The 15,367-nt window shown below is 40.2% G+C and overlaps 2 protein-coding genes across 6 annotated transcripts; both read right to left on the bottom strand.

Moving 5' to 3' along the window:
• Positions 1–24: 24 nt before the first annotated feature.
• Positions 25–1,726, bottom strand: LOC142986237 (uncharacterized). The gene is made up of 3 exons (XM_076134606.1): positions 1,423–1,726; positions 731–972; positions 25–454 (listed from the first exon to the last, which is right to left on the bottom strand). The coding sequence occupies exons 1-3, from the start codon at positions 1,621–1,623 to the stop codon at positions 25–27; spliced, it is 873 nt and encodes a 290-aa protein (XP_075990721.1). The 5' UTR covers positions 1,624–1,726.
• Positions 1,727–2,303: 577 nt separating this feature from the next.
• On the bottom strand, positions 2,304–15,027 carry LOC142980159 (uncharacterized protein CG7065-like). Of its 5 annotated transcripts, none has more exons than XM_076125500.1 (21): positions 14,813–15,027; positions 12,904–13,102; positions 10,778–10,939; positions 10,578–10,686; positions 10,255–10,381; positions 9,901–10,051; positions 9,267–9,433; positions 8,229–8,338; positions 7,754–7,784; positions 7,429–7,501; positions 7,110–7,225; positions 6,937–7,027; positions 6,568–6,742; positions 5,957–6,419; positions 5,671–5,772; positions 5,414–5,563; positions 5,068–5,284; positions 4,775–4,966; positions 4,392–4,693; positions 3,937–4,252; positions 2,304–3,807 (listed from the first exon to the last, which is right to left on the bottom strand). In XM_076125500.1, exons 2-21 carry the CDS (start codon positions 12,994–12,996, stop codon positions 2,464–2,466), a joined length of 4,491 nt encoding a protein of 1,496 aa, XP_075981615.1. In that variant the 5' UTR covers positions 12,997–13,102; positions 14,813–15,027; the 3' UTR covers positions 2,304–2,463. The 5 variants fall into 5 exon arrangements, with proteins under 5 accessions (XP_075981615.1, XP_075981608.1, XP_075981630.1 ...); XM_076125493.1 differs by lacking the exon at positions 9,901–10,051 and adding an exon at positions 9,708–9,861; XM_076125515.1 differs by lacking the exon at positions 9,901–10,051 and adding an exon at positions 9,708–9,861 and having other exon boundaries at positions 4,392–4,687.
• Between the last annotated feature and the right edge of the window lie 340 nt (positions 15,028–15,367).

The raw sequence follows: 15,367 nt of genomic DNA, 5'->3' as shown, positions 1-15,367 counted from the left end.
TAAGTCGTCAAAGGCCAAAGGAAATTAAAACACGAAATACTTATTATTTTTATTGGAATTTTTCACGATGTAAATGAATGCAGCTTCATCAGCTATTTTGAAACCAAACTGAGAGAACAGAGCTAAGGGTTTCACATTTTCGGGCACGACATATGCGTATACATCGTGTCCATCCTTCAATAGATCGTTAACTGCACATTGCATAACAAACTTGCCGTATCCTCGCATTCTATGCTTCTCCCCACAATACAAGTGACAAAGGAAATTGTACTCGTTGATAAACACCCAAGCTAAGAGTCCATTGGTTTCGGACGAATACAGGCCGTATGACAAGCCATTAGAGGCGAGAGTCGTCAAATACTCGTGCGAATGGGAATACTTATAAGGCCAAGTATCATCTACTTGGTGTATGTCCTCGAGTTTCACTGAGGTGAGGTAAGTCTTGTCTGGCAAACTGAAAAAGTTACATAAAATTAGCACTCACTTCAAAATACTAATCAATTAGGTACGTACTAGAAGCAACAATTCCAGAACAAATATTTATATAATAATGTGGTAAGATTGTGTGAAACCGGATCAACCATACCATGGGTCACAACAAGCAGCAGCTTAGATATATATATGTGTAGACGGGTGTAATGTAAGTGCTAAAAGATTACACCCAGTCTGTCTTTGATAACAGAAAAAACATATCTGTATGTTTGTGGATTATAAATCTTCACTTTATTACCTTGATATCGTAAACGGCTTAGTGTTTCCATCTAAATGAAACATTTTAGCCATTCCTGGATGAAATTTACCAAACTTCATTACAGTGTTTACTCGCTGCAGGGTTCGTAAAGTTAGAGACGTTACGACATCGAAGAATACTAATCCATTGTCCCAATCTATTAATTTGGTCTTTAAAATGGCTTCTTCTATTTTACTTGTGTCCTCGGTCATTGAAAATATAATAATATCTGGGTGAGGGCCCTGTGAAATTAAATCCTACTTATTTAAATGTCTGGAGATAAAAATCGTGGTGACAATTTGTAATAAAGAAACTTCGTCAGCAACAGTAGATACAGGGAAAAAAATAAATTCCATACCTTGTTAATTGTATATATACCCAATACTATCAATAAAAAAAACAATAGGAAACCTTTCAAAAAGTTAAGGTTACAATAACTCTGATGATGATGAATAATAAATGAGACATACAATCGCCGTTACTTAGAATTCTAACTCCACAATAATTGAAAAGTCAGTGTATGGTGTAATTAGATAATAAAAAAGAGCAAATAAACATTAAGACGAAGATTGAAAAGATAAAGGTGTCTCTATTGTGTCAATCTCAAATAGCTTGAGATAAAAATATGATGAATAAATAAATAACTGTTACAAAAAACAATAACAATGAAATACAAATATACACAAACATACCTTAGTGTTGAAGCCAACAAATCCATTGTCCATGTTTCCGTATGGACAATACACCTTGAACTTGAAAGCGTCTCGTATTGCGGGATACTTCAAATTAACATGGAGCGTATAATATCCCGGCAGGTTTAAAGGCCATAGCTTCTTTAACTTAGCTTGTAGAATCGGCCATTGTTCTACCGGCAACTCCTCTAAAATATCCATTTATAAGATAAAATGTATGCGATCAATCGGCACGTCTATCTCGTGCAACTCTCTTGCTAATACTGGGTCATATTGTCCGTACGGTCCGCTTTCCTGCACTACATTGTGCATTACAAGCAAAACATACGGTCCTGATAACGTGGAGACGACTGTATCAAAATAGATTAAAGTTTATTTTGCAATATGTGTAGGGCAAATGACATTTGAATAACATGTTCCGCAATATCTTTAGAAAAAACAAAACTGGCAGCGTTAAGCAATATACTAAAGGACATAGAATAGGGCAGTTGTCTTACGTATATTTCAGTATATAGCACCTACCTGTTTAGTAATCAACTACATTCTTTTCAAAATATTTATTATAAAGTTATTATAAATTACACCCAGCTTATTACCAATAGTATTTGCATACTTCATTCTTCCTCCCAACGCGGCGTAATCGTAATCGGGATGGCAGTACTTAGTCTTGGATTCGAATTTAATTGGGTTGGATATAGTAGGCAACTTGCGATGTAATTTATTTATTGACATCACGTTATTGCAGTAAACGTTTAATTTCTAACAAAATATCTGAGCACACAGCGTTGAGCCTTTTATCCTGTCAAATATCTTAATCGGTTCAGCAGTTTTGCTTTAGCAAAGGATATGGATTAAACCGAAAAACTGTAATAAAACAAATATTTTTTTCTTATACATAAAATCTTCTTTATTGAGATATTCATTGTATATCAGAGATACATTTGTGGTTCTTAAAACGTCTATATGCTAAAAATAATACGTAAAATTACATGTAAACATACTGGAAAATATTATAAAAAGTTATTATAACGTAATAACAGGTTAATAGTAACCTCGGCCGCGACCTCTCATGGGTCCTCCTCCGAAGTGTCCCCTCCCTCCTCGACCTCTGAAATTATTTTGATTGTCGTAGTTACCAAATTGTTGCTGGTTCATCATCTGTGGTCGGTTATCAAAATTATTTCTATTCATGAAATTTTGTCGAAGCCCCGGATTGTACGGACCACTGGCAAGCAACTGCACCGGGTTATTCGGTCCTCTCAATGGCGCTCGGTTTTCAAGCATAATGGTATTAGGCCTAATCCATTGATTAATTTGGTTGTAGACTTCGTTCGGTTGAATATTTTGACCGAAACGGTCGATGAAAGGTTGACTTCCTTGTACGAAACGATCAATTATCGGTTGGTTTCCTTGAATAAAGCGATCATTTGGAGGTTGGTTTGGTTGACCGAATCGATCATTAGGTGGTTGATTTCCTGGTCCAAAGCGTTCCATTTGTGGCTGGTTTCCTGGTCCAAAACGTTCCATTTGCGGTTGATTTCCTTGAGCAAAACGTTCAATTTGGGGCTGGTTGCCTGGAGGGAAACGATCATTTGGCTGTTGGTTTCCTGGACCAAAACGATCATTTGGTTGTTGAGGAAAACGATCAATTGGCGGCTGGTTTATTTGACCGAAACGTTCGTTCATGGGTGGGTTTCCTTGACCAAAACGATCATTCTGGGGATTTCCCTGACCAAAGCGGTCATTTGGGGTAGGAACTTGACCAAACCTATTGTTTATTGGTAAATTTCCTTGAGCGAACCTATCATTTGGCGGCTGATTCCCGGGAACAAATCGGTCATTTTGACCGAACTGTTCATTCGGCGGTGGATTGCTTTGATTGTAATCTTCATTTGGCCGCTGATTATCCTGCTCGTATTGGTCAGTCGGCGGTGGACCACCATGCTGGTAGTGCTCACTTGGCGGTGTCTGTAATTTTCTATTATCCCCTAAATCCTGTGGCATTCTTAGCAGGGGCGACGGCGAAGGTAACGGAGCAGGAGGAACAAGTGACTCTTGAAGAACGAGTGGAACTTCAGGGAGATCTCCAAAAGATCTAGGTTGTGTATTACTGACCACCACTTCTGGGGGCTGGACTATGGGCGCCGGTGTAGGTGTCGTGGTCGATTTGATAGTGGCTTGTACCAACGCGAACAGGTCACTGGCCGAGGACAAGTGTCGGGAGAGGTCCGCGATTGAACTCACGCTCGCAGCCGGCTCGGGTGTCTTCTCGGGCACCGGCGCAGTCGGCGTCGAAGGTTTGCTCTCTTCCAAAGACTTCTTTACGATTTCCATTTCTTGTCGTATTTGGTCTTCTTTCACTTTTTGTGTCGCCGATTTGAAGACCTGATGACAAAGTGATTTATGAAGTTTTAATTATTTAATAATTCCGCATTACAAATTTTAAATATTTTAGAACTTTCAAGTGTTTGATATGAGTGGTCAGCAAATATAGGTCACAGTGACAGAACGTACCTCTTCCACCGTGTAGTCGTCGTCATCACTCTCGAGCACGAGCTGTGCGGAGTCAACCTTGGGTGCGGGTGCGGGGTCGGGCGCCGGTCCCGCGGCGGGCGCGGGCCCCGGGGCGGGCGCGGGCCCGTGCGCCGCGTCGCTCACGTACTTGCGCAGGCGCTCCACCCGCGCCGGCTCCCGCGCCTCCAGCTTCTTCAGGTACGCGATGAGGCTGTGCTGCTCCTCCGCCGACAGCTCGTTGAAGTTCTTGAGCAACGTCTCCAAGTCCGAATCGGACAGGCCGTCCATCGCGTCGGGAGCGTCGTCCTTCTCTATTCTGTTAGAGGAATTAATACAGATGAGAAATCGAGGATCGTTACAGTTTCACGAGTCTAATCGGTATGTCAACAAGTCAAACCATCGTCGCGACACTACTGTAAAAAATATAACAGTTTACAATGAATACGGATAGTTACCTTTTATCGTTTTCGTCGTAGGCGGACTGCAGCATCTGCAGCGCGGAGGTGGTGCCCGCGGCCCCGGCGGCACGGGGCGCGGCGGGCGGCGCGGGGCGGGCGGGCTCCGCGCGGCGCGCCTGGCGCTGCTTGGCCTCGGCCATGCCCACGACGGCGTCCACGAGCTGCGCCAGCTCGTCGGAGGACACGTCGGTCTTGCCCTGCGCCACGAGCGCCGCCGCCATCTGCTGCGCGATCTGCGCGCGGTCCACGGCGCCCACGCCCGCCACCGCCAGCGACGACTTGGTGGCCTCCGCCTGTTGCTGGGGGAACGCGCCGGTTAGACGGTGTCGACCGTGATCTCATACTCGTTCTCGGATAGGACGAGTGAAGTAGGTACATACCTTTTTCCTCGCTCGTTTGTCGGCCTCGTGCAGCGTGGCGGCGGCGCGGACGACGGCGGCGCGGGCGGCGGTGGCGGCGCTGCCGGTCACGAGCCCCGCCTGCGCCGCGCCCTTCAGCTTCTCCTTGGCGGTCTCGATCAGCACCACCGCACTCTCACGCACGAGAAGCTCTTCCGAAGAGTTCGCCTTCTCCTGTTAACCGACCGATTCGTTCAAGCGACATATTCGACTGCCCGCTTCTTAATTCATTCTTTTGTTCCGGATTAATAAAATATTCATGTAAGGGTCGTGACCTTCTCCATCTTGAGCGCCTCGGCGAGCAGGTCGACGAGCTTGGGCCCCAGACTGCCGAGGTAGTCCTCGAGCGCCACGAGTAGGCGCAGGGTGGCCACGACGTCGTCGGGCGCCCCCCCTCCCGCGCCGCCCCCCAGGCCGCGGCGTCGCGACGCGCTCGACCCCACCGAGCCGATCTCGTTGTCAGAGTTCCACGGCGACAGACCTCCATCATCTCTACACACACACAAACAAACTCCATATTAAATTTAGTACCTGAGAGGTAAACATCATCATAAATCTGTAATGAGAGGGATAGAGAGAAATAATTGTTTAATGAGATTAGTTATGAATGCGTGTAGTTACGGTTTGAGCTCGTCGTCAGAGATGAGCACGGTCTGCATGGAGGGCGCGAGCTCGTGCTCGGGACTGCGGTTGCGCGCCTGCATGCCGCGCTGCGACAGCGGACTGCCGCTGCGGCCCTCCAGCGCCCCGCGACCGCGCATCGGACTCAGTCTAACACAGGGAACATTGTGCGTCAAGGTATACAAAATAACGACAAACACATGTAAAAATCTTATGAAATAAAGATATTAATATTGTTTATTAAAGGTGAATGTTACCTAATGGGACTGCGTGAGCGTGCCAGAGGGCGGTGCGCCAGCGGTGACCGGTGACGATCTATGGAGCGACGTCTGATGGGCGAGCGACGCATCATGGGTGACCTACAATCAGTTAAGTCAGTAAAGACCCTCCTCGCCGTAAGGAAAAATTATGACATATAATACAAAACTACGAGCATATGTACGATTTGTATATCGCATTACCAGATCAAAGAATATTCCTTAACATTATTTTACAATTAGTAGTTTTATAACCAGAGAAAATAAGAAAGTAGAAGGAACTGACCTGCGGTCACGTTTAAAATCAGGAGAGCGCCTGTGCAACGGCGATCTATGTCGGTAGTCCGGCGACCGTCGACGCGGATCTGGAGACCGACGGTGCATATCTGGTGACCGACGTCGTAGGTCCGGCGATCGACGTCGAAGGTCCGGGGACCGACGCCGGGGATCCGGGGAACGGCGCCGTGAATCAGGCGAGCGCCGGCGACGATCAAACGGCGACCGACGTCGGTCATCGCGCCTTCCGACGTCGTCCAACCGTCGGCCGGTGTCGGGCGGGCGGCGGGCGTCCAGCGCGCGGCGCGGGGGCTCGGCCGACGAGCGGCTCATGTCGGGCGGCGACAGGCACATCTTGCGGTACAGCTCGTTCACGGTCACGCGCAGCTCCTCGTCGTGCAGCACCTTCATCCGCGCCGTCCAGAACACTATCCACTCCGGCTTGAAGTCGTGCTTTGATGGGTCTTTACCCTCTGTCCATAGAAAAAGAATACGTCATAATTCGTACGTATACGCTCATTAGTCGTCCCTTGATTCATTAGAGATGCACTGTACGTTTATGTTTAAACGCTCAATATACAGTAAAAGTAACAAATACTTCTTTTTTCTAGTTTTTTGTACCTGCTTGTATTTCCTTGTATCGTTTGTTCCAGAACTTCTTCCACTCCTCAGGGTACAGTGGATGTTTCTCGGGGTTCTTCTCGTGGTACGCAAGGGTTTTCTTCGCGAACTCCTCCGCCGCCGCGCGCTTCTCGGCCGCCAGCTTCAACTTGTATTCGTAGTTCGGCGGCCGCGTCTTACCAACACAAAGTTATTGTTTTATAGAAATTCTATGAAGAGTCACAATTTATTAGTTTATTGTTTTTACTTGTTGTACGACATAATGTCATCATAAGTAAAGGTAGTATATGATTTATTATTAGTCGTCAGGAATCTTATAAGATGTGTGTAGGTAACGTGTACAAAGTAACATTAAGTAAAGAATATTACCTTCTCTTGTGATTTCCTCTGGCCTACAATGTTATTTCTGATGATGTATCGACTTCGCACCGGTGACATGGCGCGACGTCTATCATCCGGTCTGCAAATATTACAAATAAATGTCTAACTGTCTAGTATCACAATTTACAAATAACACGTTAATGGGTTAAATTGTTTGTTACCTAGAGTTGCGATCATTCCTGGCCGAGTCCCGGCGCATGTCAGTGTCGCCCTCATCGCTGATGTCCGACAGTGACTCCACGGAGCCCGTGCGGCGCTCCTGCCGACCCGCCGGCCGCTGGGACATTACACATAGGTTTAAACATCACACCAAAAACAACACGACAATATTAACCATTATAAATACGTTTATTTCTTAACTTTCACTGCAAACTCAGGACAAAATACATGCTAATTATTTTTCAAAAATGACCTCTATTGCGGAAATAGTACAGATACCTTTTACGCGAGTTATTAAGCAGTAATTAGCAATGAACTTACCGAAAAGTGATTGAAGTGTGGTTTAGCCGGCGCGGCGACCACCGGCGGCGATGGATCCCTCCTCTCCGAACTACTGTTAAACATTCAATTAAAATGAATTTTAACAGAAATTAGTCACACAAAAATACTTTTAAAAATGTTATAAAACTAGTTTAAATTAATAGCAGACTACTTATTCCGCAAGCGTCTAAAGAGCGAGGCTGCGGACCGGATTACCAGAGAAACGTTAACGGATTGAACAAAATCTTCGCTCATTCTCATATTAGTTTCCTGTAATATTTCTTCATCTGGTATGCAGGCAGCCTTAGGTATACAAAATACTAACCTGTTTGACCTCCTGTCCTTAGACGACGAATCTGCAATACAAAAAAAACAAATTTAATACCATTTGCATAAGATTATTCCCATTGCACATACGGTTACTTGCAGTCTGATCACGCTTTGATGACGAGATACAGTTTTAAACATAACTGTTAAAAGAAAGCTATTGCCTGAATTCCTAATAAAAAATACACCAAAATAACGGCCACTTTTAAGCGAATATATTTTACATGTTCAAGAAACGATTTTAGAGGTTTTTGTGTCCCTACTTCCCTACTATTTAATATTATAAATACAAAAGTATCTGTTTGTCACGCTTTGACTTGTAAAATACTGGACCAGTAATAAAGAAAATAGGGGTAGAAAGGGTGAGAAAAAATAATAAATGTTTGTATGGAAATTTTGTTCTAAGTCACTGAACCACGCGAAGTTGCAGACAAAAGCTAGTCTCTTATAAAATATGATTAAATGGTACTCACCATTTTGAGAGAGCGAGGTAATAAGGTCGATGTCGACGATCTCTTCCAAAGTGCCGCCTTCATTCTCGTCGTAGTGACGCCCTTTGAAGATCCAACGATGAATTCGCTCCCTAGTACAAAATACACCAATACAGTTATCTGTTATATATGTTACTGTAAAAGCCCGAACTGTGGTAAATCCTAAGATTTTCCGGTAAAACCTAAGATTTACCAACTCTCAATGGTAAAAGTCCGAACAAGCCCGAGTTTAAAAACTATGTTACGATATATAAAAAAATCCTCCTTCATAACTATGTTTATAACTATTTCACGGTATAATTATATACTGTGACATTGTTATAAAGAAGGAGTTTTGGGCATAGCGACATGGGTAGGTTAGGTTAGAAGGCTAAGGTGGGAGCGAGCGAAGCGAAGCTCCCACCTTAGCCTTCGTGGTTATTTTTTTTTAACCACCCAGAAGGATTAGCCCCGCGAAGCGGGGCTCCGGCGACATCTCGATATCATCAAGTGAATATAGGTAAAAGTTCGGAATAAAAGATTTGTTCGGACTTTTACCATTGCGAGTTGGTAAATCTTAGGTTATACCGGAAAATCTTAGGATTTACCACCGTTCGGGCTTTTACAGTAACATATATAATCACGCCTTTTTTCCATAGAGGTAGGCAGAGATTAAAGAACGCCACTTGGAACGTTTCTTACAAACATTCCTTGCCTCACTCACAAACATAGATCTTGCTATAATAATACAGGACAGCCGGTTACGAGTACTACGCACTATTCTAAAACACTGTATGAATACATGTTGACTACTTTTTCTCGCATAAACTACTGCGTCGATTTCGATGATATCTGATAGTTTATACCCCGGATTAACGTGTGTTAATCCATATATTTTTTTACATATGGATAACACACGTTAAACCCTTGTAAAAAAAAATCTCATGTAAAATACTTTTTACACAGAGAAATCTTCACGCGGAGGTCATTGCGCACGCATTTCATAAGTTAATTCGTAAATACTAAAGTAAATATACTAACTTGTCTTTCTCATATTCCTCTTTCTCGATGTTGACGGGCTTCTGCCGGCCGCACTTGTCCTCGATGCGCTGCGCCAGGCGGCTGACCACGATGCCCACGCCCTCGCGGTAGCACGTCTGCGAGCGGTACGGCGCCAGCATGCTGCACGCCTTCGGGAAGTGGCGCAGCTGGGGACAGACATACAACGTTATAATATATATACATACATATCCCCATATGGGTAGGCCGAGTACGCTTCTTGGTATGATCCTTACAAAGTTCCTTTGCCTCACTCACATCCATACATATTAACAACATACACCGTTATTAATCAAAAAATCACTTGATTTATGATTAAGTACCTTTTCTTAGATACCTTTTCTTTTCTGAGTCCACTTTAATTTAGCGTCGGGTATTTGCAAAAAGAATCACAAAGTATTGTGTGAAACAGATAATACTAACAATATACTGGTATCGGTGGCCGTAACAAGTCATGTGGTTGAGGATGGTGCGCGGGTGACCCTGCTTGGTGCACAGCGAGCAGATGTACTTGGGCTCGTAGTGCGCCTCCTCCGGCGGGTGCTCGATTAGATACTCCAGCCCTATCAACGGAGCCCTGACAATAACAACGTACTATAAATATACAGATACTAACGAGATATAGGTTTCGGTGGCGCTCGCAAGTAATATGATTGACGATGGTGCGCGGCTGGCCTTGCTTCATGCACAGCGTGCAGATGTAGCTGGGCGAGTACCCCAGCACCGGCGGGTGTTCGATTAGATACTCCAGCCCGATTATCGGAGTCCTGGCAATCACAAGGTACAACATAAGCACGCCTACAACACTCAATTACGTTATTTGAGTAGGCACAATGAAATTAAATAAACAATTTAAAAAATAACTCTGTATAATGTTACCTCATAGTTTTGAATGTACAAAATAATATCGAGTCTTCATCATTCTCATCGTATCTTATAAATTCAAATCTATAAAGCAAAATAAACTCACTTGATTTCCTTCAGCGATTCCTCAATTTGACAAGGAATGTTTCTGTACTTGGAAAACTCCTGCTCTAGACTGATTGCGTCCCGATTGTGGAAGTCTTCCTGTGCTTCTCTTACATTTTGTGGCTTCTCTGTTGAAAGAATGTTAAAATCGTAAGCTATAAGAATATAAGATACGATAAAACGGAATAAAAATGCAAAAAAATGGCTAGCAACATAAGAGACCAGGAGTCTCTTATGTTGTTAGCCGTTTTTTTAAACATTTATTCAACTTTTGTTAAAATAAAGTTGCTTATAACCGGGGTGAAAAATTTACATGATAATTACCAGCAGTTTTAGCGCTGGCCTGATGGTACGGATGATCATCGAATATACTGCATGGCCATCTGTTGGTTAACGCCAACTTCGCCTTGTGCTTCTTCCCCGATATATGAGTCTGAAAAACATTCACAATTATTTTTGACTTGCATAACGGAGTCAACTTTTTTTAATGCTCGTATGATATTTCCAATAGGTTGGGTTAGTACCTGCAGTATGGACTCGCCGCTGCAGACGGCCGCGCAGGGGTAGCACAAGTAGATCCACTTGCCCGCCACGTCGCGCCCGCTGCGCTCCACCATGTTGCGAGTCGTGCCATCTTCAAGCTTGATCTTCAAACTGTTCAAGTGCTCTTGGAACTCTTGTTCAGCCTGACAAATATTTAATTTAGCATTACAAACAACACCAATATTTTGAAAAGAATATCGGTCACAAGAACCGACATAACGCAGAAACCCGTGAAAATAAAAATGCCGCAGCCTCCGCAATAACCCGTAATCCTAACGTTTAATTTAATTATGGGTTAATTAAAAACAAATAAAACAGTTTGGAACAGAATTTTTATTATTTTATTTACCGTAGTTATGTGCAAATTATGTCTCAGTCTGTCATACTTACCGTGTTTCGCGACAGGTTTTCAGAAATCGTAACGCAATATGTTTTCACGTAATAATTCTTACGTACAAACAACTGCTGTTTAACGACATCACGATACGCGTCATAATATAAGAAATACCCAAAACATATTGTACTTTCCTGCAGTACTAGTGATCAGAGACACCAACTGAATGTTGTTAAGTAACATCAAATTAAATGCTATACAAATCCGCTCAGTTTTGAATCTGCCTATTTTAAAAATGTATGTTACTAAGTCCGAAAACCGAAAAAAAAGACGGGGTAAATATCCCGCGTACACACGCGCTCCAAAAACATTTTAAAATGATTTAATGAGTCTCGCAGTTAATGACCCTACCTAACATTTTCTATAAGCACTGTACCAAGCATAGTAGATTCGCGACTCGATATTTCGTATAAGCTAATAAACAGCAATAACCGCATTTTATTTCATTCATATCATAAAGTAAAATTTTACGTTTATCTTGAAAAATTCCCAACTTATACTATTGAGTGCGAGTCCTTAATTATAAGAATAGCTTATGAAATGTATGATGCCTTTAAAATATAAGCATACATTGCTCTCAGTTCTATGATACAGATATTAATATATGAATCATCTAATGTGCTTCTTGTGTTGAGAACTTTTCAGACGCCTTGACTTTCACAAACTATGAATTCAGCATGATATGGTAATATGTGTAACTTTACTTCACATCTTGGTTCATTAAAAAGAATAATACTGGTGCATGCAAAATTATGAAAACTGGCAAGCTTTTTATTTGATTGTTGTATTATATGTTTGTATAATGTTTGTTGCTTCCATTTTCTCCTGGACCTCATTAATTTATCTTTATACCTAGCAACTTAATGGTAGAATATCAGTCAACCATTGACCACTATCTGTGTAACTCGATCGAAACATGGGATAAACAAATAGGATATTGTAACCTTTAATTTCCAATCACGCTTAAGACCTGTGTATAAGCCGCGAGACTTTAAAATCGTTAGAAGGATATTTGTTGATTTGTTTTAACATATTATTTATAACCATAAACATGAGTTCTGTTGAAACCCAATTTAATAACTTTGAAGAGTTGAACTATTGTTAACACCCATACGGGTGTATGGGTACCAAAATAACATTTTTTAAATGAAAATAGACTTACGTATTTTCTAAATATGTAGTTATTTTTTATGTTTTTCTAGTTCTAGTATGTTGAAACTGCACATATGTGTCAAAATGCTTTGTTTTGAGATATTGCTTAAATGATTGCAGTTAAGTAGTGTGTGAATGTTGCCATAATAGGTGCTAACAAATACCTGAGTTATAAACTAAACCTCCATATTTTTAGAATTGTGTTATTGTATTATGTTGTTATTCTTCGAGACTATTGCCAATCCGTATTTTAGAAACTTTTTTTTTACCTTTTTAAAACCTACTGTCTTCTTTTGTCACCCTTCAACAACTTAAATATTTTTTACACCTTCACTAAGATTCTCTTTTTAAAAAATAATTGTTAACCTAGGAATAGAAGGAAGCAAGGGTATAAGTTGATCACTGTTTATAATTCATCATGCTAGCTGAGGATCTAGTGATAATCAACACTGTACTTTCTTTATCATGAAGGACAATAAACAATTTACAATAAAACTAATTTTATTTCTGATTATTTGACTTAAAAATATTTTGTGTTTAAAAATAAAATGTTATATTTACCTTGGTGCAAGTGGTATCATCATATTTTCTTGGAACTTCAGTAACAGAGTCTTGATATCCTTCTGCCCCCGGGGGGCAGTCCGGTAGGTCCATCTTGATGCACTACACTTGCTAGTCTATGACCAAACAATCATACACCATTGTCGCAACAGTTAACTAACTATCTTCAATCTTCCTTAATTTCTTGATTCACACACAACTGTAATGCAAATCATTTTAAATAATAATAACCGAACAGCAATTTGAATGATACTAAGATATTTAGATTTATAAATAAACAAATACTTACACCATCCATTGCCTCATACTTACGTGTGATGAAGTTGTTCCTAATCACAAAATAATAATTTGAGTTGCATCAAATAAATGTGCAAATTTAAAATAGAATGTTTTTTTTTTCGCATATACTGTGATATATCTATCTGTTGAGCTTCATGAATTATTTGTTTTATACAGAGAATTGACTATTGGATGAACAGTTTAATCAGTGCTTCTGAACATACCATATATCATTTCAGGATTAATTATAAATGCAAAAACTAAAGTCATGTTGGCAATCTTGAAAAACTATATTATATATTATACACAGTATTTTTCATATTTCTCCAACATTATATTACTCTTTTTATGAAAACAATGCAATGAAATTAAATAAAAATTTGGACAAAATTAACCTATGTATTATTTAATTTACCTACACACAAAACTATACTCACTGCATAATGTTTTTAAACAATATTAAAGTAAAGGAATAATTCATTATATTTCTTGATTCAACTATATAATATTAGAATAGATATATTTTATAAATCAAGAAAATAATTTACGAACTTTCACCTTTCGTAAATTCAAAGCCTCTTCTCTCGTCTGTTTTTAATAACTATTAGTATACATGTAGTCAGTTTCAATAACATATTATTCTCCACAAGATAAAATTACTACAACAGTTTTGTTGCCTTGATTTTGTTGTTTTCTTATAAATAGTAAAAGTAATCTCAGCCAATCAATTTGGCTGTTTACTTACAATAGGTTATTGAACCCAACTGGTCTCGGTTTTTGATTCAGCAAGAAGCTTCTCTGTCACTATGTTCCGTTCTTGTTTCAGCAAACAAATATATGTTTATTTTGAAATTTAAATGTATCTTAATGTCAACTACCACCAAGACAGGAAAACCCTTACTTTAGAGACATTATCTACTACTAGCTGACCCGTGCAACTTCGCTTGCGTCACATAAGAGAAAATGGGTCAAAATTTTCCCCGTTTTTGTAATTTTTTTACTGGTTCTCTGCTCCTATTGGTTGTAGCGTGATGATATATAGCCTATAGCCTTCCGCGATAAATTGGCTATCTAACACTGAAAGAATTTTTCAAAGCGGACCAGTAGTTTCTGAGATTAGCGCGTTCAAACAAGCTCTTCAGCTTTATAATACTAGTATTAGATTGGTTTAAATGAGCAACTAATTTAACACAGTTATTAAATATTCACTTACCAACTTACTTGTATGTACTTGTAATAACTATTATATTATTAATATATAACGATAGTAATTTTGTATGCACAAACTATACGCAACTAGAAACTTATTAGTCATTAGCCACATCTGGAGGCAGTATACATTAGTATCAGAATAGATAAGAGATCATAATTGTGTACGATCATAGAATCTTTTTTTTCGACAGTTCTGAAGAACAAGACAATAATGTACCGTTAGAACGACAACAACGATCAGAAAACAACAAACTAAGTTCCAATAGATTGACATTTGCGGCTAAAATGATGACAGAAGTCAATAACTTTATTAATTAATTTAACGTTACAGTTAAGCACGGCTTAATAAACATGAGTAATTATATGATGTTTGATAACATTACGCATTTCATACCAAATATATAAACCAGGTACTGACCTTTGCAGGTAACTGAATTGATGAGGAATGAGAAGACCGTCAGAGTAGTTTTTTCATAGAATCTGGATAAATTCCCTTCAGTTCTTTGATAACAATTGCGTTGAATGAATAATTTAGTATTAAAAATAGCTTAAAAGCCGTGATTTTATTCTAAAACGAATTTTTACACACCAACTACACGCAATGCATTTGCAACGCGAACCATTTGTATAAAGCAACAAATTAAAAAAACATTATTGTTACTCAGAAAGAGAAGGTATATGCAAAAATCCGAACAATAAGTGAGACAGCTTGTTAAAGTTGTCAAAAATAACGTACTACCGAATTTATTAGGCTAATACTTACTTGAGCTAACCAATCCAAGTATCTGTCAAAATAATGTCTATGGCTTAAATCGACATTCTCTATACGGTGATTGATTTTTGAAAAATAAAAATACCAGGCTTACGAATTAAAAGGCTAAAGTTCTGATATTCTAAACGAATTCATTCCCAGGGGACCCAAGTAAACAACCACCCAATTAAAATAAGCCGTGAATTAAAAAGTTTATCCTCC

This window comes from Anticarsia gemmatalis, chromosome 2 (genome assembly GCF_050436995.1).
Source record: "Anticarsia gemmatalis isolate Benzon Research Colony breed Stoneville strain chromosome 2, ilAntGemm2 primary, whole genome shotgun sequence".
Taxonomy (NCBI): domain Eukaryota; kingdom Metazoa; phylum Arthropoda; class Insecta; order Lepidoptera; family Erebidae; genus Anticarsia; species Anticarsia gemmatalis.
Note: the sequence above shows the minus strand (reverse complement) of the source record. Positions and strands in the feature narration are given on the sequence as shown.

Excerpts from the sequence above, each read along its gene's own strand:
- LOC142986237 (XM_076134606.1), bottom strand. The coding sequence starts at position 1,623 with ATGGATATTTTAGAGGAGTTGCCGGTAGAACAATGGCCGATTCTACAA. Across the intron at positions 973-1,422 it reads TTGTTGGCTTCAACACTAAG|GGCCCTCACCCAGATATTAT; the intron begins GTATGTTTGTGT and ends TTAATTTCACAG. Across the intron at positions 455-730 it reads AAGCCGTTTACGATATCAAG|TTTGCCAGACAAGACTTACC; the intron begins GTAATAAAGTGA and ends TAACTTTTTCAG.
- LOC142980159 (XM_076125493.1), bottom strand. The coding sequence starts at position 12,996 with ATGGACCTACCGGACTGCCCCCCGGGGGCAGAAGGATATCAAGACTCT. Across the intron at positions 7,785-8,228 it reads TACCTCGCTCTCTCAAAATG|ATTCGTCGTCTAAGGACAGG; the intron begins GTGAGTACCATT and ends TTTGTATTGCAG. Across the intron at positions 7,028-7,109 it reads AGGAATGATCGCAACTCTAG|ACCGGATGATAGACGTCGCG; the intron begins GTAACAAACAAT and ends TAATATTTGCAG.